We start from the raw sequence: 27,286 nt of genomic DNA, 5'->3' as shown, positions 1-27,286 counted from the left end.
AATGGCCTACTCCTGCACCTATTTTCTATGTTTCTGTTTCCTTTTTCAGCCGCAATTGCCTAGCCTTGCCATTTGATAACTACTTCTGTGGGACATATCTCATATCTATCCTGTGCCATGTAAATTATTCCCAGAAGCTTCAGCTACCTCTGCATTACCATTATCCCAGCCAGTATCTTCCTCCAATCCATCTGGGCAAGCTCCTCTCTCATGCCTCTGTAATTCCCCTTATTCCATTGCGATACTGCTGCATGTGAGTTATGCTTCTCGTTTTGAAACTGCAGTAAGAATTTAATCATGATGATGATCACTGCCTCTAAGGGATTCCTTTATGTAAAGCTGACTGATAAGATCTGGGTTATTACACAACACCCCATCTAAGATAGCCTTTCCCCAAGTAGACTCAAGCACAAGCTGCTCTAAAAAGCTGATCATAGGCATTCAACAAATTCCCTCCCTTGTGATTTTCCCAATCTTCCTGCTTATTGAAGTCCCCCATTACAATTGTGACATTACCCTTATTACATGCTCTTTCCAGCTCCCTTTGCAGTCTCATCTTGGCTGCTGTTTAGAGGCCCATATATGATTCCCATAATGGTTTTTTACCCTTGCAGTTTCTTAACTCCACCCACAAAGATTCAACATTCTCTGACCCTATGCCACCTCTTTCTAAAGATGTAATTGCATCTCTTACCAACAGAGCCACACCACCACCTTCCTGCCTGTCCTTTCATTATAAAGTATATCCTTTGATGTTAAACTCCCAACCAAGGCCTTCTTTCAGCCATGTCTCAGTGATGCCCACAATGTCATTCCGACCAATCCCTAACTGTGTCACGAGTTCATCCACCTTATTCCAAATGCTATTCACAGCACCTTCAGTCCTGCATTCTTCGCCCTTTTGAATTTTGCCTCTCTGATACAATTTAACTCTTTGCTCTGCCTGCATTTATATATACCCAGTCATTGACTTGTCCTTCCTTACATCCATGTTACACCCATCATCTACTGGCTCATCCTCAGGTCTATCATTCTGGCTCCCATCCCCCTGCCATATTAGTTTAAACTACTCTCAATAGCTCAATCAAACCTGCCCACAATGATATTGGTCCCCCTTGGATTCAAGTGTAACCCGTTCAATTTGTACAGATCACACCTGCCCCAGAAGAGGTCCCAACGATCCAGAAATCTGAATCCCTGCCCCCTACTCCAATTCTTCAGCCACACATTTATCTGCCGCCTCACTCTATTCCTATCCTCATTGTTGCGTGGCACAGGCAGTAATCCTGAGATTACTACCCTTGAGGTCCTGCTTCTCAACTTCCTTCCTAACTCCCTGTAGTCTGTTTTCAGGACCTCCTCCCTTTTTCTACCTGCGTCGTTGGTACCAATATGTACCACAACTTCTGGCTGCTCACCCTCCCTTCTCAGGATATTGTGGATGTGTCCAGAAACATCATGGACCCAGGTATCCGGAAGATAAACTACCATCCAGGTTTCCTTTTCACGTCCCCACACCAGAGACAGGAGTGAATAGATGGAATGAGGAAATGGTTGAGGCAGTACAATAGTGTCTTTCAAGTAGCACTGGAGTGGAACTTAGAGGGATATGGGCTGAAAGCAGGGACTATTTGGGTGGGACAAAGAAATAGAGGAAAGAGGGTGGTAGATAGAGGAAATTCCAAATCTTTATGTCTTGACAGGTGCAAGCTGGTGACGAACGTAGGTGGATTAAAATTCAGGAAGAACAAGAGCCCAGAGTGAGAGGAGGGTGTTGATCTTGGGTTGGGGCACTGGGGAGAATTATGGAAAGAGGAAGAAGCGAGACCATGGAGGTTCCAACTTCAAAGTAAATTTATTATCAAAGTATGTACTGTACGTGTTAACTTGAGATTCATTTTCTTGCAGGCATTCCCAGGATAAAAAAAGAAATGCAACAGAACTCTACGAAAAAACTACACATAAACAAAGGCTGACAAACAACCAACGTGCAAAAGACAAACTGTGCAAGTAAAAACATAATCCTGAGAACGTGAGTTTTTTTATCACGAGCTTGAGAATTTTAAAATCAATCTATCACCTACCCAGGTATGGGAAACAAGAGAAAATAAGGAGGCAGGCACATTGGGGGAAAAAGTGTTAAAATAAGAGGTTGAAGTGCAGAGGCAGTGTGAGATGAAGTGAGAGTGAAAATCTCGGGGGGGGGGAGGTGTGTGTGTGTGTGTGTGTGTGTGAGACAGAGCACAGATTTGACGACGACACAAAGATGGATAGACACTGTAGCTGTGTAGATGGAAGCAATTAATTGGAAAGAGGTAATAGTTGCATAAATAGCTGTATTTCTAAGTTGGGAAGTATGAAATCATACTCTGAACAGAAAAAGAGTGGAACAAAGCAAATTCTAGATGAACAGAGCCTATTGCACATGAATCAGTAAAATGTCTTGGAAAAGATAAAGATTAAATGTAATAAAGATTAACTTTATTTGTCAAACGTACATCAAAACATACAGTTAAATCTGTCATTTGCATCAGCAACCAACACAGTCTGAGAAATTGCTGGGGCACCACACATCTGGCACTAACATAGCGTGCCCACAATTTACTAACTAACCCCAATACACACGTCTTCAAAATGTGGGAGAAAGTCAGAGGAAACCCACATGGACACATGAAAAACATACAGACTCCTCACAGACAGCAGCGGGAATTGCTGGCACTGAAACAGAATCAAAGTAACCGCCACACTACTGAACCATACTATGTAAGGAACAGAACATAGTCCAAATTCTTGACAAATAGATGCCCTTATATCTAGAGTATGTAAGAGATAGGTTAGATAATGCATGAACCACACCATAGAAAGTATAACTATTCTTGGTCGAACAGCAATATTAGAAAGATAGCTGAATACCAAGGATTAAATTGTAATGAGGGAATATACCCAGTGGCCACTGAGTGCACGTTTGTGGTCTTCTGCTGTTTCAAGGTTTGACATGCTGTGCATTCAGAGAAGCTCTTCTGCACACCACTGTTGTAACGTGTGGTTATTTGAGTTACTGTCACCTTCCTGTCTGCTTGTACCAGTCTGGCCATTCTCCTCTGACCTCTCTCATTAACAAGGTGTTTTCACCCACAGAAATACTGCTCACTGGATGTTTTTTTTTTGTTTTTCACACCATTCTCTGTAAACTCTATAGACTGCTGTGTGTGAAAATACCAGGAGATCAGCAGTTTCTGAGATACTCAAACCATCCCATCTGGCACCAACAATCATTCCACGGTCAAAGTCACTTAGATCACATTTCTTCCCCATTCTGATGTTTGGTCTGAATAACAACTGAGCCTCTTGACCATGTCTGCATGCTTTTATGCATTGAGTTGCTGCCACATGATTGGCTGATTAGATATTTGCATTAAAGAACAGGTGTACAGGTGTACCTAATAAAGTGGCCACTGAGTGTATATACACTAGAACACAAAGGCAGAGTACTGAGAATACTGGCAGATCCAAATAAAAAGAAACAGCGATATTCTTTTGGCCAGGTGGCATCATTAGAGAACACTTCAGGTCAATGATTTTGTTTTGAAGAAACATCATTGTCCCTAACTTGCTCTCTCTGTCTATCTGTCTGTGTGTGTCTCTCTCTATTAATCTACTTAGAGATATAGAACGGTAACAGGTCCCTCTGATCTAATGAGCGCACACCAACCAATTACACCCATGCGACTAATTATCTTACTAACCAGTATGTCTTTAGACTGTGGGAGGAAATTGGAGCACCTGGAGGAAACACACACTGGCATGGGGAGAATGTACAAACTCCTTACAGACACTTGTACTATAATAGTGTTATGCTAACTGCTACGCTACCTTGTCACCCTGTATATTCTCTTCTGAATACTTTTAGCCATTCCACAAAATTTAGTCAAGTTTTGAAATTATTAGGGATAGACAGGGTGAATATATTCCTGTTGTTTGGAGCATTGTCTAAATATTAAAACCAGGGTTATCAGAAGTGCAGTTAAGAAACCCTTATGGACAGAGGAGATTTAAAAATTGTTAATTTTAATGCTGAGATTAACAGTCCTATTACCTCAGATTTTAAGGGATATGGAAGAAAGGTCCCATGTGGAGATTGGTCACAGGTCAGCCATGATCTCATTGAATGGTAGAACAGGCTTGAGGGACTAAGTGGCCTCATCCTTCTCTTTTGTTCCAAATAAATTGCACAGCAGTACTTATCTAAAAATGCAGACTGCAAGACAGGTTTTTCTGAAGTGTTACCAGATATCATATGATGCTTTATTAAAGCACACTATTTAAAGCTTCCAAACTCAACTGTCACAGTGGGCTGCAGTTGAGATGGGGAGGGGTTTTGCAAATATTTATTCACCCAGTAGTTGTCAGTGGTCTGGAAGTTACAGCTATAAAGGACAGTGGAAGCAAAGACTCACATTGTCATTAAAAACTACCTCTGTAACAATGATATTTTAACCTAGAGACCGATAGACCACAAGCTGGAGGGGCCAATTCAAGTCAAAAAGGACATGATGGGCTGAATAGTTTCTTTCTGTGCCTCAGCATTCTTTGACTCTTTGAGACCCAGATGGGTGGTTGTTTGTGTGTAGTGTTTCATTGATTCTATTTTATTTCTTTATTCTACTGTAAATGCCAACAAAAATATAAATTTCAGGGCAGTAAATGGTGTCATATACATACTTTTACTTTGGACTTTATTTCCTGAACAACCTGGAGCTTATAGATTGTAGAGGTAAGTAAGGAGAAGAATCGAGATGGTGATGCTAGCTTTGAAGTGATTCGCTGTTGTTAATTTCTGATCACCCCAACTACGTAACAAATGCAGAGGCTCACTACGTACCATTCCACGTGATCTCCAGCTTGTGAGGGTGGAGGGGGATGAGTTTTTCCTCTTTCTCAACAGGACTGGCGTAAGAGCTGAGGAATGGCACTGACTCCCAGATCTGGAGTGGAACAGGATAAACAACCAGCTCATCACTAAGCATAGGCTTTCACATTAATGGTTCTGAAGAAAACAGCTTTACTCAAGATATCTTGAAAGCAAATAGCAAAACCAGTGGGGTTAAACAACAGATCCTATAAAAGTTAGAGAGCATGGTACAAATGCGCATTTACACAGGTACACACACACACACACACACTCACACACACACACACACTCACACACACACACACACACACTCACACAAACACACACTCACACACTCACACACACACACACACTCACACACACACACACACACACACACACACACACACACACACACACACACACACACACACACACCCACCCACCCACCCACCCACCCACCCACCCATAGATATAAAAAAGCACCTCATTCACAGGTATATTTGAAATTGAAACTTGACGATTGAAAAGGCGAACTAAATGTTAATCTTGTAGAAGTTTACATCTTCTCTTTGACTGGAGTTCAGTTAGACCCTCTCTCACCACCTCCCTCCCCCTGTGGTCGTGGCTGCTCGCCGTCTCTTTACCTATCCCGTCAGCTTGCACCCCTTCACCTCCTCCCACCTTCTTCTTCTGGAATCTTCCTTTCCAATCCTGATGAAGGGTCTCGGCCCAAAACGTTGACAGTTTATTCCTTTCCATAGATGCTGACTGACCTTTTGAGTTTCTCCAGCATATAGTGTGTGTGTGTTACTAAAGCTTTTTACTATACCTTGGTACACATGACACTAATAAACCAGTTACCAATGGCTCAGCATCCACAGGTCCCTGGGTAAGAGGTTTCATCAAAAAATAAGACTCTTCTTATCTCTGCCTGGAATAAACCCTGAGGAAGCGAAGATCAGCGCTGGCTGCCAAGTTGCTTTTCAATTCCCTCCACCATCCATCCAAGGGCAATTAAGTAAAGAGATGAACTGACAGACAAAGCTCTTCAGGAAATTGTGTCTTCAGGAAGTTGGCTCCAAGGCACCACTGAATAACGAAGTGCGAGGAAATAAAGTTGTTAGAAGCAGCAAACCCATTGAGCCCAGGATGTGCTGGCGTCATTGCTTGGAGATCAGAGAGAACGGAATAGGAACATGAGTAGGTCATGTGACCTTTGAATCCCTCCCATATGATCTGATCTTGAATTTTTCTGCCCTGATGCTCACAATCCCCAATTCTTCTGCAGTTCAAAGATCTTCCTCAGCCTTGAATATACTTAAAAATTCAAGCATCCTCAGTATGATCATCCCTTGTAATGCTGCATGGGTAATTGGTTTACTATGCTCACATTTACTGAGAAACAGTGAGAAGCTTGAATTTGCATGCCATCTAGACAGATTATACCAAACTTAAGTACACTGAGGTAGAACAAAGGGAACACAATAGCAGATTTAGAGTTAAGGAGTGAGTGCAAATGAAGTGCAAGAGCCATGACAAGGTAGATCAAGAGGTCATGATTTAATCCTTATTATTTAAGAGGTCAGTTCAAAAGTCTTCCAACAGCAAGACAGATAGGGTTGTACAGATGTGCAGTAGAGAGCATTCTAACAGGTTGCACTGCTGCCAGGTATGGAGGCTCCAATGGACAGGATAGAAAGAGGCTGTAGAAAGTTGTAGACTCAGTTAGCTCCAGACCCGGCACAACCCTCACCACCATCGACGACTTCTTCAAAGAGTGGTGCCTCAAGATGGTGGCATCCATCACCAAGGAACTTCACAATCTGGGACATGCTGTCTTTTGATCACCAACATAAAAGAGGAGGTACAAGACTTCTAACGTGGCTATGTCCCTATGACGCTGTTTACTTGATGCTCTGTGTCTGTGACACCGTTTAACTGATGCTCTGTGCCTGTGACACCGTTTAACTGATGCTCTGTGTCTGTGACACCGTTTAACTGATGCTCTGTGCCTGTGACGCTGATTACATGACGCTCTGTCTCAGTGACGCTGTTTATCTGATGCTCTGTGATGATGCTGCGATTAAGTTTTTAAAAAATTCTACATGTATTTATGCTTTTGACAATAAATTGTAATTTTGCTTTGAATTTTCTTGACCCTGACTGAGACCATCCACTGGATATCACCTTAGTGCTATTAATACACACCTTTGCTACATTAACCATGCGCCAGGCATTAAGCAGTCCAAATCCATGCCGGTGACTGTGGCTGAATCCAGCTTCATTTACTTCCCATCCAGCGACGAGGTCAAACTGAAGGAAAAATAAAACCTTAATTAAAAGAATGCATTCACACGTGGACTTGTGCTGTCTCCTCCACTGCCTTACAAGACCTTCCCAACATCTAGAAAATCCTTTACCTTTTCTGACTGTCTGCAGAAAAGTGGTGGATACAGCCCAGAGTCTATAGAATGTGGCAGATATAGTCTGGTCCATCACAGGCAAACCCCTCCCCACCATTGAGCTCATGTACATGGAATCCTGCCACAAGAAAGCAGCATCCATCATCAAAGACCCCACCATCCAGACTCTTTTTGCTTCTGCCATCAGGCAAGAGGTACAGGAGCCTAGGGTCCCACACCACCAGGTTCAGGAACAGTTTTTACCCTTTAAACATTAGACTCTTGGACCAGTGTGGGTAACGTCATTCACAAAAACAATTAACTGATTCTGCAACCTACAGCCTCACTTTCAAGGGCTCTACAACTCATGATCTCAGTATTATTTATTAATTTACATTTTTGCACAATTTGTATTCTTTCACACATTGGTTATTTATCAATCTTTGTTTATGTGTAGTTTTTTTAAAATAAATTCTGTTGTGTTTCTTTATTTTCCTGTGAATGCTTGAAAGAAAATGAATCTCGGGGTAGTTTATGGTAACATGTTCATACTTTGATTAGATGGATATAGGCACCCATTAGTCTCTAGAGACCATGGATTTGCACCTTGGTAAGTTTCCAGGGCGCAGGCCTGGGCAGGGTTGTTTGGAAGACCGGCAGTTGCCCGTGCTGCAAGTCTCCCCTCTCCACGCCACCGATGTTGTCCAAGGGAAAGGCATTAGGACCCATACAGCTTGGCACCGGTGTTGTCGAAGAGCAATGTGTGGTTAACTGCCTTGATCAAGGACACAACACGCTGCCTCAGCTAAGGCTCGAACTCATGACCTTCAGATCACTAGACCAACGCCTTAACCACTTGGCTACACACCAACACTTAGATGGATATAGAGATAGATATATACTTTATTGATCCCAATGGAAATGACAGTTTCACAGTAGCATTACAGGTGCACAGATATACAAATATTAGAAGAGAAATAAGAAAAAATAAAAAATAAGTTACCTCAAACAGTGTAACAGGAGGGAGTCATCACTTCCCCGGCTATCGGTTGCCTCAAAAAGGAGCCTAATAGCTGGGGGTAAGAATGACTCCATGTAGCACTCTTCAAAGCAGCGCAGTTGTCTTTGTCTGTTATTGAATTATAAATTTACTTTGACTTTGACCTGAGATACTCAATTGCAATGTTCAAAGTTGAAATTCATTACGGAAGTACGTATACCAAATACAACCTTGAGATTCATCTTCTTGCAGGCAGCCACAGGAAAATAAAGAACCACAACAGAACCCACGAAAAGCCACACACAACAAAGGCTGACAAACATCCAATGTACAAAAGAGGACAAATCGTGCAAATTGTTAAAACGGTAAACAAATAATAGACAGAGCGTGAGCTGCAGAGTCCACAGGCTGAACGGTCTGTTCATCACTGAGGCGAGTGAAGCCTGTCCAGGAGCCCGATGGCTGCTCCTGAACCCTGCCCTGGACAACATTTAGCTCCTGTTTCACATTACTGAACAGAATATTTAACAATTATAGCATTGCCCCTTGTGGGAGCTTGTTTTGTGTATCTCGGTTACCACGTTGCCTACAATTAGCTAATGTAAAGTGCATTAAAATCTCCTGAAAGAGATGGGAAAGGCACTTTCGGAGGTATGACTTCAAAGCACAGTAGAGGCTCTCAGAGGGCCCAATCTTGTGTATAAGCACAAGGGATACTGATGAAGGGTCTCAGCCCGATATGTCAACAATGGCGCCTAACCTGCAGAGTTCCTTCGGCACTTTGTGTGCATCCCCACTCTTGTGTATCTGGCGATCGTCACCTTGCCAAGTGTGGAGGGTGGACAAACAGCTGTGGCTGGAACTACCCCCTTGTTACAGGTGCCACAGCGCCAGACAGAGGTTCAGAGGCAAACCACTCACACCCCTTCTAGTGCTGTGCTGAAGCTTTGTAAGACATTTATCAGACTGCATTCTGAGTATAGTGAGGAGTTCTGGGCCCCAGATCTAGGAAAGGATTTGCTGGCATTGGAGAGGGTCTGGGGAGTTTTACATGAATGATCAGTAAAAATCGGAATTGGGTTTAATATCACTGGCATATATCATGAAATATGCTGTTTTGCAGCAGCAGTACAATGCAATACGTACTAATAAATGCTATACATTACAATAAGAAATATTTTTTAAATAACTTAATTAAGTAATGCATAAAGAGAGAAAAATACTAGGTTCACTCCAATCATATCCCGGGCCAATTCACCACTCCAATCATATCCCGGTTCAATTCACCACTCCAATCATATTCCGGTTCAATTCACCACTCCAATCATATCCCGGTTCTATTCACCACTCCAATCATATGCCCGGCCAATTCACCACTCCAATCATATCCCGGTTCAATTCACCACTCCAATCATATCCCGGGCCAATTCACCACTCCAATCATATCCCGGTTCAATTCACCACTCCAATCATATCCCGGGCCAATTCACCACTCCAATCATATCCCGGTTCAATTCACCACTCCAATCATATCCCGGTTCAATTCACCACTCCAATCATATCCCGGTTCAATTCACCACTCCAATCATATCCCGGGCCAATTCACCACTCCAATCATATCCCGGTTCAATTCACCACTCCAATCATATTCCGGTTCAATTCACCACTCCAATCATATCCCGGTTCTATTCACCACTCCAATCATATCCCGGTTCAATTCACCACACCAATCATATGCCCGGCCAATTCACCACTCCAATCATATCCCGGTTCAATTCACCACTCCAATCATATCCCGGGCCAATTCACCACTCCAATCATATCCCGGTTCAATTCACCACTCCAATCATATTCCGGTTCAATTCACCACTCCAATCATATCCCGGTTCTATTCACCACTCCAATCATATCCCGGTTCAATTCACCACTCCAATCATATGCCCGGCCAATTCACCACTCCAATCATATGCCGGTTCAATTCACCACTCCAATCATATGCCCGGCCAATTCACCACTCCAATCATATGCCCGGCCAATTCACCACTCCAATCATATGCCCGGCCAATTCACCACTCCAATCATATCCCGGTTCAATTCACCACTCCAATCATATCCCGGTTCAATTCACCACTCCAATCATATCCCGGGCCAATTCACCACTCCAATCATATCCCGGTTCAATTCACCACTCCAATCATATTCCGGTTCAATTCACCACTCCAATCATATCCCGGTTCTATTCACCACTCCAATCATATCCCGGTTCAATTCACCACACCAATCATATGCCGGTTCAATTCACCACTCCAATCATATGCCCGGCCAATTCACCACTCCAATCATATGCCCGGCCAATTCACCACTCCAATCATATCCCGGTTCAATTCACCACTCCAATCATATCCCGGTTCAATTCACCACTCCAATCATATCCCGGTTCAATTCACCACTCCAATCATATCCCGGTTCTATTCACCACTCCAATCATATCCCGGTTCAATTCACCACTCCAATCATATCCTAGTTCAATTCACCACTCCGATCATATCCCAGTTCTATTCACCACTCCAATCATATCCCAGTTCAAGTCACCACTCCAATCATATGCCCAGCCAATTCACCACTCCAATCATATCCCGGGCCAATTCACCACTCCAATCATATGCCCGGCCAATTCACCACTCCAATCATATCCCGGTTCAATTCACCACTCCAATCATATCCCGGGCCAATTCACCACTCCAATCATATCCCGGTTCAATTCACCACTCCAATCATATGCCCGGCCAATTCACCACTCCAATCATATCCCGGTTCAATTCAGCACTCCAATCATATCCCGGGCCAATTCACCACTCCAATCATATCCCGGTTCAATTCACCACTCCAATCATATTCCGGTTCAATTCACCACTCCAATCATATCCCGGTTCTATTCACCACTCCAATCATATCCCGGTTCAATTCACCACTCCAATCATATGCCCGGCCAATTCACCACTCCAATCATATGCCGGTTCAATTCACCACTCCAATCATATGCCCGGCCAATTCACCACTCCAATCATATGCCCGGCCAATTCACCACTCCAATCATATCCCGGTTCAATTCACCACTCCAATCATATCCCGGGCCAATTCACCACTCCAATCATATCCCGGGCCAATTCACCACTCCAATCATATGCCCGGCCAATTCACCACTCCAATCATATCCTGGGCCAATTCATGTAAATGAAAATTCAGAAAACAACTCATATCTCCATATGGTGAAAAATAGTTGCAGAGATCTCAAGAAGACTGTGAACTTCATCACGGAGGAGGTTATGTCACCTCCACACCAGGACCATGATCCAGCTCTCTCTCCTAGTCCGTGCCAAACTCTTAATCTCTCCATCACCCATTCACTGTCACTTCACTCTGACACTCCACACCTCATCCCTACACTGACACACTCCTCTCCACAGTCCCTCACCACCCCCTCCATCACCCATTCACTGTCACTTCACACTGACACTCCACACCTCATTCCTACACTGACACACTCCTCTCCACAGTCCCTCACCACCCCTCCATCCCCATTCACTGTCACTTCACACTGACACTCCACACCTCATCCCTACACTGACACACTCCTCTCCACAGCCCCTCTCCACCCCCTCCATCACCCATTCACTGTCACTCCACACCTCATCCCTACACTGACACACTCCTCTCCACAGTTCCTCACCACCCCCTTCATCCCCCATTCACTGTCATTCCACACTGACACTCCACACCTCATCCCTACACTGACACACTCCTCTACACAGTCCCTCATCACCCCTCCATCCCCCATTCACTGTCACTTCACACTGACACTCCACACCTCATCCCCACACTGACACACTCCTCTCCACAGTCCCTCACCACCCCTTCATCCCCCATTCACTGTCACTTCACTCTGACAATCCACACCTCATCCCTACACTGACACACTCCTCTCCACAGTCCCTCACCACCCCCTTCATCCCCATTCACTGTCACTCCACACTGACACTCCACACCTCATCCCTACACTGACACGTTCCTCTCCACAGTCCCTCACCACCCCCTTCATCCCCATTCACTGTCACTCCACACTGACACTCCACTCCTCATCCCTACAATGACACATTCCTCTCCACAGTCCCTCACCAACCCTTCATCCCCCATTCACTGACACTTCACATTGACACTCCACACCTCAGCCCTACACTGACACACTCCTCTCCACTGTCCCTCATCACCCCTCCATCCCCCATTCACTCACTCCACACCTCATCCCCACACTGACACACTCCTCTCCACAGTCCCTCACCACCCCCTTCATCCCCATTCACTGTCACTCCACACTGTCACTCCACACCTCATCCCTACACTGACACACTCCACTCCACAGTCCCTCATCACCCCCTCTATCACCCATTCACTGTCACTCCACACTGACACTCCACACCTCATCCCCACACTGACACACTCCTCTCCACAGTCCCTCACCACCCCCTTCATCCCCATTCACTGTCACTCCACACTGACACTCCACACCTCAGCCCTACACTGACACACTACTCTCCACAGTCGCTCACCACCCCCTCCATCCCCCATTCACTCACTCCACACCTCATCCCCACACTGACACACTCCTCTCCACAGTCCCTCACCACCCCCTCCATCACCCATTCACTGTCACTCCACACTGACACCACACCTCATCCCTACACTGACACACTCCTCTCCACAGTCCCTCACCACCCCCTCCATCACCCATTCACTGTCACTCCACACCTCATCCCCACACTGACACACTCCTCTCCACAGTCCCTCACCTCCCCCTCCATCACCCATTCACTGACACTCCACACCTCATTTCTACACTGACACACTCCTCTCCACAGTCCCTCACCACCCCCTCCATCCCCCATTCACTGTCACTTCACACTGACACTCCACACCTCATCCCTACACTGACACACTCCTCTCCACAGTCCCTCACCACCCCCTTCATCCCCATTCACTGTCACTCCACACTGACACTCCATACCTCATCCCTACACTGACACACTCCTCTCCACAGTCCCTCATCACCCCCTCCATCCCCCATTCACTGTCACTCCACACCTCATCCCTACACTGACACATTCCTCTCCACAGTCCCTCACCACCCCCTTCATCCCCATTCACTGTCACTCCACACTGACTCTCCACACCTCATCCCTACACTGACACACTCCTCTCCACAGTCCCTCACCACCCCCTCCCATCCCCCATTCACTGTCACTTCACACTGACACTCCACACCTCATCCCCACACTGACACACTCCTCTCCACAGTCCCTCACCACCCCCTCCATCGCCCATTCACTGTCACTCCACACTGACACTCCACACCTCATCCCTACACTGAGACACTCTACTCCACAGTCCCTCATCACCCCCTCCATCACCCATTCACTGTCACTTCACTCTGACACTCCATACCTCATCCATACACTGACACACTCCTCTCCACAGTCCCTCACCACCCCCTCCATCACCCATTCACTGTCACTCCACACTGACACTCCACACCTCATCCCTACACTGAGACACTCCACTCCACAGTCCCTCATCACCCCCTCCATCACCCATTCACTGTCACTTCACTCTGACACTCCATACCTCATCCATACACTGACACACTCCACTCCACAGTCCCTCACCACCCCTCCATCCCCCATTCACTGTCACTTCACACTGACACTCCACACCTCATCCCTACTCTGACACATTCCTGTCCACAGTCCCTCACCACCCCTTCCATCACCCATTCACTGTCACTTCACACTGACACTCCACACCTCATCCCTACACTGAAACACTCCTCTCCACAGTCCCTCACCACCCCTCCATCCCCCATTCACTGTCACTTCACACTGACACTCCACACCTCATCCCCACACTGAAACACTCCTCTCCACAGTCCCTCACCACCCCTCCATCCCCCATTCACTGTCACTTCACACTGACACTCCACACCTCATCCCTACTCTGACACATTCCTGTCCACAGTCCCTCACCACCCCCTCCATCACCCATTCACTGTCACTTCACACTGACACTCCACACCTCATCCCTACACTGACACACTCCTCTCCACAGTCCCTCACCACCCCCTCCATCACCCATTCACTGTCACTTCACTCTGACACTCCACTCTGTATACCTGCACTGACACAATCACTCTCCTCCTGTGTTTCATTTCCCCTGCTGATGCCTTGAAGATATCGTTTTGTCACTTTATCCTTCCCTGGCAGTTACCTTCTTTCCAGCAGTAACTCCTGCACCTGGTGTCAGTTTTTGGACCTGCATTCAGTGTGTTTTATGTGTCCTTGTCCTTTGTGTTTTATAGGATTGGTTTTACATTTATATTAATTGGATTTATTGTGGTTGTTTTTCTGTGCTGCATCAGACTGGAGTAACAATCATTTCATTCTCTTCTATTCTTGTGTACTGAAGAATGACAACAAGCAACCTCCAATCTTTAATGGAGATTCACTGTTTCCATCTCAGCTGGAAACATAGTCAGACATTACATTCTTCAGAATATTTTAAAATAAACATTATCCACATATGAGCTTTCTCCAAGTCATCCAAGCTGGGAAAATTTATAAATGAGGTAGGCACATGCCAGAATCAACCTCCTCCACCTGTAAATTAAACCTGACTTATTGCTCAGTTCTTGCAAGACAAATCTATCAGAAAACTATTTTTTTCTCAGGTAGTATGATTTCCTTGCTGAGAGGCTGTCAAAAGACAATACAGGGCAACACAATCTGCAACCTTTGTACAGTCTGGAGACATTTTGTACCCTGTACCTATTCAGTCAGCTCGCAGATGGCGATGTCACTGTCTGCAGATCTGTGTTTTCCATATTTCAGCTCCTCCACTGGCACTGGGAGTGTTCCCCTTTGCACCACTTATCCCAAAGCCATTTTTTCCCGTCCTATCTTACATGGCCCACCAAGGCCTGCGTAGATGAGAAGGGTCCCTGCTGAGGGCTGCCAAAGTAATTGAGAACAACTTTTGCGTTCAGGATCCATTCTGGAAACTTGAGCACAGATCTGCGATTGACATTCTGATACTGCTGGAAACCCTTTATTTCAAATAGATATTAAACCAAGCCCATACCTACTCTCTGTTTGATTTGCAAGATCTTACAAAGTGACTTTAAACAAAAACAGAAGATGTTATCGCTCAAAGTTGAAATTCATTACGGAAGTACGTATACCAAATACAACCTTGAGATTCATCTTCTTGCAGGCAGCCACAGGAAAATAAAGAACCACAACAGAACCCACGAAAAGCCACACACAACAAAGGCTGACAAACATCCAATGTACAAAAGAGGACAAATCGTGCAAATTGTTAAAACGGTAAACAAATAATAGACAGAGCGTGAGCTGCAGAGTCCACAGGCTGAACGGTCTGTTCATCACTGAGGCGAGTGAAGCCTGTCCAGGAGCCCGATGGCTGCAGGGCAATGGCTGCTCCTGAACCTGATGGTGTGGGACCCAAGAATCCTGTAGCTCCTGCTCAATGGTAGTTGCCAAAAGAGAGGGAGATGGGTCAAATACAGGCAGAGGGATGGGCTCAGGTGGGAGGTCTTGGCTGGCACCAAGAGGTGGGGCTGAACACAGGTTCGTTTTCTACTCTCGAACCTCCACTCTTTAACCTAGCTTAAAGTCCACCCCAGTGAGTGTTACCCCAGCCATGGCTGACCTTTGTCTTCAAGGTGCCATACCTGCATTCCCAAGAGTCAAGTTCACAAAGCTGGTCTTTAAAATCTTTAATAGCCCCAGGATTTCAGTGATGCCCATTTCATGTAAGTGAAAAACTGAACATTCAGATGGTTGGGGAGGGAGAGGAATACAAGCTGGCAGATGAATTTGCACACCGCTTTTCCAGTCCTGAAGAAGGGACTTGGCTTGAAACATTAGCTGTTTATTCATTTCCACAGATGCTACCTGACTGCTGAGTTCCTCTAACATTTTGTTGTGTGTTACTCTCGATTTCCAGTATCTGCAGAATCCCTAATGTCAAACTCAACAATAGATCTAGGTGGCACCATGATATGCAGCAAGTAGTCCAGCTGGTCTCACAGCCCCAGCAGCCCAGAATTAATCAAGTTTAGATGCTGCCTTTGTAGAGATTACACACTTTCCCCATGACTCTGAGATTCACCACCAACTGGGGTGTTCTGGTTTCCTCACAAATTCTTTTTTATGTTAATAAGTTAATTGTACACTTTACATTATCCTCAGCATAAGTGGGTAGAGAGTTGAATTGTATGTGAGAGGGAATAAGTTACGGGAGGAGTAGGTGGAGTAAGTGGATTGATGGGATTGCAGTGAGAGCCAGTTTAGACTCAATGGGCTGATTGGACTCCTGTGCTGTAATAAAATAATAAAACTCACAGACTCCAACAGTGACATCATTTCAAAGTGTAGTTGAGTGGTTGTTAAACACTCCAGGGTTGAAAAAACTGTGACATGAAGATCTTGGAGATATCTGGTTATGGTATTAAATGTGCAGTAGTTATCAGTCACTGAGGAGATAGAATTCCCAACATGTGGTTCCTATGACATCAACTGAATCAAATATGTGGGGGTGAGTAGAAACTGGTGATGAATACTCTTGAACACAAAGAGTCTAATCTACTTATTAGAGATGAGCTTTTCCCTTTTAAAATCTTTCTTTTCACTGATCAGACAGTCTATGACAGAAAAACTGAACAAGTTTCCACTGCTCTGTACTTTCCAAGTCTCCATGCTGCATGATCCTAGGTACAGGCAATAAAACCTATGAAGGAAACTTCTGACCACAGCTCTGGATAATGGCATTTCCTAAAAAAAAAATCCCTGAATTATGTTTCCTTTAGTTTTTTTAATCTGCAACTTCCAGTAAATGCTGCGTAATTTTGTACTCCTGAACAAATTCAAGGACAAGTTCAAATTCAAATTCAAAGAAAAAAAGACCTTAAATCATGGTTTAAAAGATGTAGAATATTATACAGTGGGGAGTTTCCCTGAAAAAGTCTTTGTGAGAGAGTTGTGGTGAAGAATGATTTGTAGTACAGAGAAATGGAGGGTGTGTGACACAAGGCTGTAATAAAATTCTTTAGAAACAAAATACAATGAAGAGGAAGAAAGACAAAATGGTAAAGGGGGCGTATAGCAAGAGAAGAGAGAGAGGGAGAAATTGAAGACAGGAAGAGAGACGGCAAGGGGAAGTGAAAGAGAAAGAGAAATAGAGGAAGAGGATAGACGGAGGGAGAGAAATACAGGGGAGAAATAGAGAGGGAGAAAGAGTCATTGAAGAGAGAGAGAGGGTAGGGTGAAGGAGAGGGAAAGGGAAGGGGGAAAGAGATTGGGAGGGGAGGGAGGGGAGAGGGGAAGAGGATAGTGGTGTAATAGTGGAGGGATTGGTACTGGGACCCCTTGTGGATACCAAAAAACACAGATGCTCAAGTCCCTTATTTAACCTGTTTCAGTGCGGTGGTCTTTAAGAACCAGTGGAGCTCTGAATCTGCAGTGTTTCCGTTCACAGAATGGTGGGGGAACAACAAAATGGCGGATGAACTGAATAAGTATTTTGCATCAATCTTTGATGTGGAAGATACTACGATGGAAGCTCCAGCTGTCAGGCGTCATGAAGTATGTGAAGTTACCATTACTAGAGAAAGTTCCTGGGAAACTGGAAGGTCTGAAAGTAGATAAGTCACCCGGACCAGATGGTGTACACCCCAGGGCTCTGAGGGAGGAGGCTGAAGAGATTGTGGCGGCATTAGTAATGATCTTTCAAGAATCAATTGATTCTAGAATGGTTCCGGAAGACTGGAAAATTGCAAATGTAACTCCACTCTTCATGAAAGGACAGGCAGAAGAAAGGGAATTATAGGCCACTTAATCTGACCTCAGAGTCTGGGAAGGTGTTGGAGTCGATTGTTCAGGATGTGATTTTGGGGTACTTGGAAGCACATGATAAAATAGGCCGTAGTCAGCATGGTTTCCTCATTGATTCTTTGAAGAAGTAACAAGCAGGATAGATGGTGGAGAATCAGTTGATGTGTATTTGGATTTTCAGAAGGCCTTTGACAAGGTGCCACACATGAGGTTGATTAACAAGCTATGAGGCCATGGTATTAGAAGAAAGATTCTGACATGGATAAAGCAGTGGCTGATAGGCAGAAGGCAAAGAGTGGGAATAAAGGGAGCCTTTTCTGGTTGGCTGCTGGTGACTAGTGGTGTTCCACAAGGGTCTGTGCTGTGACCGATTCTTTTTACGTTATATGCTGATGATTTGGATGATGGAATTGATGGCTTTGTTACAAAGTTTGCAGATGATATGAAGACAGATGCAGGGGCAGATATCTTTGAGGAAGTAGAGAGCCTACAGAAAGACTTAGACAGATTAGGACAATGGGCAAAGAATTGGCAGATGGAATACAGTGTTGGGAAGTGTATGGTCATGCATTTGGTAGAAGAAATGAAAGGGTTAACTATTTTCTAAATGGAAAGAAAATACAAAAAGCTGAGGCACAAAGGGACTTGGGTGTCCTTTTCAGATCTCCTCCTCCCATTTTCAAATCTCTTACTATCTCTTCTTTCAATTAGTCCTGATGAAGGGTCTCAGCCCGAAACATCACTGTACTTCTTCCTGTAGATGCTGCCTGGCCTGCTGCTTTCCACCAGCATTTTGTGTGTGTTGGGTGTCCTTGTGCAGGGTTCCTAACAGTTAATTTGCAGGTTGAGTGTGTGGTGAGGAACACAACTGCGACGTTATCATTCATTTCAAGAGGACTAGAATATGTACGCAAGGATGTAATGTTGAGACTTAACAAAGCACTAGTGAGGCCTCAGTTGGAGTATCGTGAGCAGTTTTGGGCACCTTATCTTAGAAAGGATGTGCTGACATCAGAGAGGGTTCAAAGGAAATTCACTAGAATGATTCCAGGATTGAATGGCTTGTCATATGAAGAGTGTTTGATGACTCTGGGCCTGTATGCACTGGAATTCAGAACAATGAAGGGTTGCCTCATTGAAACCTATCAAATGGTGAAAAGCCTTCATAAAGTGAATGTGGAGAAGATGTTTCCTATGGTGGGAGAGTCTAAGACCAGAGGACACAGCATCAGAATAGAGAGGTTGTGGCGACTCATTTCCTAGCGTATCCGAACCGACTCACAATTAGATAGCCTACGGGGGTTTGCGAGCACAGAGCTTTGGAGCCTCTTCGCCATGGGGGGCCGGTTGACAGAGGCTTAAAAGTGAGGCTGAAGTTTTCGAATAAAGTTTTTTCCTTTGACTGCAGTTACTGACTCCGTGTCGTAATTTTAGCGCTGCGTGTAGCACACCGCTACAATTGGTGACCCCGACGGTCCAAACGATTTTTGGACCAGAAATGACCGACGCCGCCTCTGTTCATGCGGTTTCGTTGAAACTGCCAGGTTTCTGGACACAGCGCCCGAACCTATGGTTCCAGCAAGCCGAAGCCCAATTCCACGTTCGCCGGATCACCTCAGAAGACACCCGCTACTACTACGTGGTGAGCTCCCTCGACCAGGACACAGCGGCCCAGGTCGCGGAGTTCGTACAGTCGCCCCCGGCAGACGGCAAGTACACGGAATTCAAAGCCCTGCTCCTCAGGACTTTCGGACTCTCACGGCGCAAGCGGGCTGCCCGTTTACTGCACCTGGATGGCTTGGGCGACAGACCCCCATCGGCTTTAATGAATGAGATGTTGTCTCTCGCCGACGAACACACACCCTGCCTCATGTTTGAGCAGGCATTCCTGGAGCAGCTGCCCGAGGACATCCGCCTGCTGCTGTCCGACGCGGATTTCAGTGACCCCCGGAAGGTGGCAGCCCGGGCGGACTTGCTGTGGAACGCCAAAAAGGTGAGCGGGGCGTCCATCGCACGGATCTCCCAGCCCCGCTCCCGGCAGCAAACCAGTCCAGGCCCGGCCGCAGAGCCCGCCAACCCCCGGCCCAATGAACACTGGTGCTTCTACCACCAGCGATGGGGCGCAGAAGCCCGCCGTTGTCGCCCGCCCTGCGAGTTCCCGGGAAATGCCAGGGCCAGCCGCCGCTGATGGCTACGGCGGCTGGCCATCGGGATAGCCTCCTGTATGTGTGGGATAGAAGGTCGGGACGCCGGTTTTTGGTCGATACTGGGGCTGAGATCAGCGTTTTACCTCCGACGAGTTACGACACCCGCAGCAGGGCACCGGGTCCCCCCCTGAGGGCCGTGAATGGCAGCACAGTAAGGACCTATGGCACCCGCCAGGTGCAGCTACAGTTCGGCTCCAGCCGGTTCACGTGGGACTTCACACTGGCCGCCGTAGCCCAACCGCTTCTGGGTGCGGATTTTTTGCGGGCTCACAGCCTGCTGGTCGACCTGCCCAGGAAGAGACTGGTACACGCCGAGACCTTTCAGACGTTCTCCCTGGGTGCAGCCCAGTTGCCGGCCCCTCACCTCGGCTCCATCACGCTGTCCGACAACGACTTCACCAGGGTCCTGGCGGAGTTCCCATCGGTTCTGGCACCGCAGTTCACAGCAGCCATGCCCAGGCACGGCGTACAGCACCACATCCCGACCCAGGGACCACCCCTCCATGCCCGTGCTCGGCGGCTTCCCCCGGACAAGTTCCGACTGGCGAAGGAGGAGTTCCAGAGGATGGAGGAATTGGGGATCATCCGGCGGTCCGACAGCCCATGGGCTTCCCCCCTGCACATGGTGCCCAAAGCGACGGGGGGCTGGAGACCGTGCGGCGACTACCGCAGGCTGAACGAGGCTACCACACCGGACCGCTACCCTGTGCTGCACATTCAAGACTTTGCGGCAAACCTGCACGGCGCACGGATCTTCTCCAAGGTAGATCTCGTCCGGGGATACCATCAAATCCCGATGCATCCTGACGACGTCCCCAAAACGGCCCTCATCACCCCATTCGGCTTTTCGAGTTCCTCCGCATGCCGTTCGGCCTGAAGAATGCCGCACAGACGTTCCAGCGGTTAATGGACGCGGTGGGACGGGACCTGGACTTCGCGTTCATCTATTTGGATGACATCCTCATAGCCAGCGGCAGTCGTCAGGAGCATCTGTCCCACCTCCGTCAACTCTGCGCCCAACTGAGTGAGTACGGTCTAACGGTCAACCCTGCCAAATGCCAGTTCGGACTCGATACCATTGACTTCCTGGGCCACAGAATTACTAAAGACGGGGCAACCCCTCTGCCCGCTAAGGTAGATGCGGTCCGCCACTTCCCCCGACCCACCACAATCAAAGGCCTTCAGGAATTCGTAGGTATGGTCAATTTCTACCGCCGCTTCCTCCCTTCAGCTGCCCGGATCATGCGCCCCCTGTTCGCCCTGATGTCGGGTCCGAGCAAGGACATTACCTGGGACGAGGAGTCCGCCGCCGCTTTCGTTCAAACGAAGGAAGCTTTGGCTGACGCCGCAATGCTAGTACATCCCAGAATTGACACCCCTACCGCCCTCACAGTGGACGCATCAAACACGGCAGTCGGTGGGGTGCTGGAGCAACTCATCGCAGGTCGCTGGCAACCCCTGGCGTTTTTCAGCAAACACCTGCGACCACCCGAGCTTAAGTACAGTGCTTTCGACCGGGAACTGTTGGCGCTCTACCTGGCAATCCAGCATTTCAGGTACTTCCTAGAAGGTCGGCCCTTCACCGCGTTCACGGACCACAAACCGCTTACCTTTGCGTTTACGAAAGCATCCGACCCCTGGTCATCCCGCCAGCAACGCCACCTGTCCTACATCTCTGAATACATGACGGATGTCCGGCACGTCTCGGGTAAGGACAATGTCGTGGCGGATGCGCTCTCTCGCCCTACCGTTCATGCCCTTTCCCAAGGGGTAGACTTTGAGGCACTGGCAGAGGCACAGCAGGCGGATGAGGAGATTCCGAGTTACAGGACTGCAGTCTCTGGTTTGCAGCTCCAGGACCTCCCCGTGGGCCCAGGTGAGAGGACCCTACTCTGTGACGTCGCCACCGGCCAGCCCCGTCCGGTCGTCCCCGCAGCCTGGCGGCGACGTGTTTTCGACTCCATTCATAACTTGGCGCATCCCTCCATCCAGACAACTGTCCGGATGGTTTCCAGCAGGTTCGTTTGGCACGGACTCCGCAAACAGGTCAGTGAATGGGCCAGAACGTGCATGCACTGCCAGACGGCCAAGGTGCAGCGGCACACCAAAGCCCCACCGCAGCAGTTCCATCCCGCCCACCGGCGTTTCGACCACATTCATGTGGATATCGTGGGCCCCCTACCAGTGTCGCGCGCAGCGCGTTACCTCCTGACTATCGTGGACCGGTTCACAAGATGGCCAGAGGCGGTCCCGCTCACCGACACCACCTCCGAATCTTGCGCCCGAGCCCTGATCGCCACCTGGATATCTCGCTTTGGTGTACCAGCCCACATTACCTCCGACAGAGGCGCCCAGTTCACCTCCAGCCTGTGGTCAGCTATGGCCAGCCTTTTGGGGACTCAGCTGCACCACACAACTGCCTACCACCCACAGTCGAACGGGCTAGTGGAGCGTTTCCACCGTCACCTGAAGTCGGCCCTCATGGCCCGCCTGCGAGGAGCCAACTGGGCGGACGAGCTTCCCTGGGTCCTACTCGGCATCCGCACAGCGCCCAAGGACGACCTGCACGCCTCGTCGGCCGAGTTGGTATACGGCGCGCCCCTGGTCGTCCCCGGGGAGTTCCTACCAGCCCCAAGGGGGCAAGAGAAAGAACCCGCAGCAGTCCTGGGCAGACTTCGCGAGAAGCTCGGTAACCTGGCCCCCATACCCACTTCACAGCATGGGCGGCACCCGACCTGCGTACCCAAAGACCTGCAGAACTGTAAGTTTGTGTTTGTACGAAGGGGCGGGCATCGGCCACCGCTGCAGCGGCCATACGAGGGGCCGTTTATGGTGCTCCGGAACAACGGGTCCACGTTCGTGCTGGACGTTGGGGGGAAGGAGGAGGTTTTCACGGTGGACCGCCTCAAGCCGGCCCATGTGGACCTGGCGCAACCGGCCGAGTTTCCGGCACCTCGGCGCAGAGGCCAACCTCCCAAGCAGGTTCTGGCCCAGACTGTGGACATTGGGGGGTGTATCGCCGGTTCTGGGGGGGGGGTTATGTGGCGACTCATTTCCTAGCGTATCCGAACCGACTCACAATTAGATAGCCTACAGGGGTTTGCGAGCACAGAGCTTTGGAGCCTCTTCGCCATGGGGGGCCGGTTGACAGAGGCTTAAAAGTGAGGCTGAAGTTTTCGAATAAAGTTTTTTCCTTCGACTGCAGTTACCGACTCCGTGTCGTAATTTTAGCGCTGCGTGTAGCACACCGCTACAAGGTGTCCTTTTAGAGCGGAGATGAGGGGGAATTTATTTAGCCAGGGAGTGGTGAATCTGTGGAATTCTTTACCATTGGTAGCTGTGGAGGCCAAGTCTTTATGCATATTTAAGGTAGAGATTGATAGATTCTTGATTGGTGAGAGCATGAAGGGATACAAGAGGAAGGTAGGAGATTGGGGCTGAAAGGGAAATTGGATCAGCCATGATGAAATAAGAGAAATAAAAGCATGAACATCTGTCTCAAAGCCAGATATGCAGAATGGATTTCCTTGAATGACATCAGAACTGAGTGGTATTGCTTACCAAAATATACCGGGCAGGGTTGGTTTCTGTTCCTCAGGAAGAAAAGGATTAGTTTGATGGAGGTCTTTAATGTTATTAAAATGCTTTGTGGGGCACACTTAGAGGAAAAGTTGCATTTTCTTAAGAGGACCAAGACAGTTTTTTTACTTAGAGGTACAGCAAAGTAACAGGCTTTTTCCTGCTCAATAAGTCTGCGCGGACCAAATACACCCACGTGACCAATTAACTTACTAACCCGTATGTCTTTGGAATGTGGGAGGAAACTGGAGCACCTGGAAGAAACCCACACTGTTACAGGGAGAATGTGTAAACTCCTTACAGACAGCAGTGGGAATAGAACCTGAGTCACTGGTGAAGTAATGCAGTAAAAGCAATAACAATGCAAAATGAAGTGTGACAGCCACAGAGGAGGCAATCAATAAGGTACAAGGCCATAATGAGGACCAGAGTCCACTTCATTGTACTAGGGGAGTTGGCCTTAAAGATAAGCTTTGTTTGTCACATGTACATTGAAACATACAGTGAAATGCGTCATTTGCATTGTTACGTACCCCGTAACTGGGTCACTTACCAGCAAAGATAGAGAGGTCCGTTGAAGTCTGATGGTACTATTTTTAACAGTATTTATTGATAAAAATACACAAAAATAATATCAATACAAACATACAGATAATATACGTCATCACTACTAAGTCTAAAAGCGCGGGTATAATAATAATCACTAAGAAATAGCTCTGTCATTGTCCAGGGGATAATGTATTGTCCGATGGAAATATTAAAGTCACTCAAGTTCATGCAGGCTGCAGCCTTTGGTTGGAGTCAAGAGAGAGAGTTTTAAAACTTGCCCATTCCTTTTATGATGTCAATCCTTCGAGAGTCGTTGGGGCTGATTTCTCCTTTGTGTTAGCTAAAGCCGTTCTTCCGTGGTAAGGCCCACCAATTCCGAGGCAAATGGAAAAGGACGCACGTGGGCTTTCCACCGGCTGTCACTGTTTCACTGTTACAGGATTTCTAGCGTTTCTTCTGGTGCGTCTGAAGGGGCTGTTCCCCAGACCCTCTTTTATCCCCACTCATGGGGTCTCAGATGTCATTCAGGTTGGGATGATGCAATCCCTCAACCAACCCCCTCTGACCGTTCCCTGAGGGCTTCCATGAAGTACAGTACTCAATACACAATTCCGTCTCCTAGAGACAATGGCCGTTTTCCGTGGCTTTGTATCGCTGAGGGCCAGGACATTCCAAACGTCTCTCTCTCATTTCCTCTCTCAATTAATAGCGATCTTGTGATTCTCAAAAAAGAGGGGGCTACTTTGGACCCTTCGGCCCCTCAGAGTTGGGCACAGGCGTAACAGCATCAATGACTAACACACTCCGAGGGTGTGCTGGGGAAAGCCCACAAGTGTGGCCATGCTTCTGACACCAAAATAGCATGCGCACAACTTATTAATTCTAATCCATATGCCTTTTGGAATACGGGAGGAAACCCGCATGGTCACGGGAAGAACATACAAACCCCTTACAGACAGGTGTGGGAATTGAATCCTGATCACTGATCAATGGTGCTGTAAAGCATGACGTTAACCACTACGCTACCGTGCTATCATTGAGTTTGGTGGTAGAGACTGAAGCTGAGTATGAACACCAGTATGAGTCTTTTGGGCTGATTAGCTGCATGAGCTGTAAATACCATGTGAAAATGCCAATTATGCTCTGTCCTTACCCGTGTAGCAGTGAAGACAATGATGTGCTGGACATCCCGCCACGTGAGACATGGGCGAACCTGGAGCATTAATGCAATCATTCCCGCTGCCAGTGGGGCAGCAGCGGAAGTCCCAGTGTGTCCATCTGTGCAGCCAGTGCCCTCCTGCATGTCCCAGTCGGTGGTCACCTGGGTAGATACAGCAACAAAAACAGGTAAGACAGATCAAACACCAGTACATTCCTGAGAAACCTGCACTGTTTTGAACTGGGAGATGTGGAACCATGATTAGCTCGTCAGCTGTATTAGATTCTGGTGATTTTGTGATCCAGAGGTTTTTCAGAAGTCAAGAACTGAGGCATAAAACTTGTTGCTTATGACCATTTTAGTAAGATGTTATAAGAACCAAGAAAGAAGGAAGAAAAAAGGCAAATAAGTTGTGGTCGTATTATACAAAACTAGCTCTGACTAAAAAGATAACAAAATTCCAGTGTAACAATTAACCTACGGAATAGACAGATTCAAGTGGAGTGACATCTGCTACTGATAAACTCCAGTCCTGAAGAAGGGTCTTGGCCCAAAACATTGACTGTTTATTCATTTCCATAGATGCTCCCTGACCTACTGAGTTCCTCCAGCATTTTGTGAGTGTTGCACAGAAATATTAAGAAGCTTCTAGAAAAATACAGAAGTAGCTATATGACAATTACTGTAAATTTCACTGAACAGCTATACGTATATAGATTATATTAAAATACAAGCAAGCACAGGAAGTTAAACTATAAAAAATACAAGAAAAAGAACAGTTCTACACTCCAATGCAACAGCTGCTACTCTAGTGACAGCTATTGCATAAGAAAAGGCAGAAGGTATGTTGTGCCAGCTTCTACCACAAACTGTTTAGATTGCCAGACATTTTACATTCCCTTTTCCAGTAGATTACAGAATGGCACAGTAGCATAGCAGTTAACATAACACTGTGTAGTGCCAGCGATCAAAATCAGGATTCAATTCCCACTGACTTCCGTAAGGACTTTGACATACAATGTAAAGTAATGAGTGTTAGTGAGTTGTGGCCATGCTATTTTGACGCTGGAAGCATAGCAACCCTTGCGGGCTGCCCCCAGTACATCCTCAGACGGTGTTGGTTGTTGACACAAAACAACTCATTTTACTGTATGTTTCAATGTACGTGTGACAAATAATGCTAATCTCACTAACGGTTTCAGGCACGGTAGCATAGCTATTAGTGTTATACATTACAGTGCTGGCAATCATGGCTAGGGTTCAATTCCTGCCACTGTCTGTAAGGAGCTTGTACATTCAATGTAATGGTTAGGGATAGTGAGTTGTGGACATGCTCTGTTAGCACTGAATGCATGGTGACTTTTAATGAACTGCCACCAGCACACCATGTACTGGTGTTGGTTGCTGACGCAAAATGACACATTTCACTGTATGTTTCAACATTTCAATATATGTGTAACAAATAAAGCTCATCTCACCAATGGTTTTAGTTGGAACTAACATCTGCTGTAGGAATGGAGTCACAACCTTACTG

The 27,286-nt window shown here is 47.0% G+C and overlaps 1 protein-coding gene and 1 long non-coding RNA gene across 9 annotated transcripts in view; one reads left to right on the top strand and one right to left on the bottom strand.

The window, feature by feature from the left end:
- Positions 1–4,875, top strand: part of LOC132385073 (uncharacterized) — a 34,958-nt gene extending 30,083 nt beyond the window's left edge. The window contains exon 3 of the long non-coding RNA XR_009509063.1: positions 1,909–4,875. This is a non-coding gene — a long non-coding RNA (uncharacterized LOC132385073). The remainder of the gene's footprint in view (positions 1–1,908) is intronic.
- Positions 1–27,286, bottom strand: part of LOC132385071 (proprotein convertase subtilisin/kexin type 7-like) — a 310,522-nt gene that overhangs the window by 56,282 nt on the left and 226,954 nt on the right. For all 8 annotated transcript variants that reach the window (XM_059956777.1, XM_059956783.1, XM_059956778.1 and 5 more), the window contains 3 exons: positions 25,747–25,914; positions 7,103–7,207; positions 4,883–4,985 (listed from right to left, as the gene is read on the bottom strand). In XM_059956777.1, coding sequence (XP_059812760.1) covers positions 4,883–4,985; positions 7,103–7,207; positions 25,747–25,914 — 376 coding nt within the window. The remainder of the gene's footprint in view (positions 1–4,882; positions 4,986–7,102; positions 7,208–25,746; positions 25,915–27,286) is intronic.

This window comes from Hypanus sabinus, chromosome X2 (genome assembly GCF_030144855.1).
Source record: "Hypanus sabinus isolate sHypSab1 chromosome X2, sHypSab1.hap1, whole genome shotgun sequence".
Classification (NCBI taxonomy): Eukaryota; Metazoa; Chordata; class Chondrichthyes; order Myliobatiformes; family Dasyatidae; genus Hypanus; species Hypanus sabinus.
The sequence above is the reverse complement of the archived record's forward strand: the minus strand, read 5'-3'. Positions and strand labels throughout refer to the sequence as shown.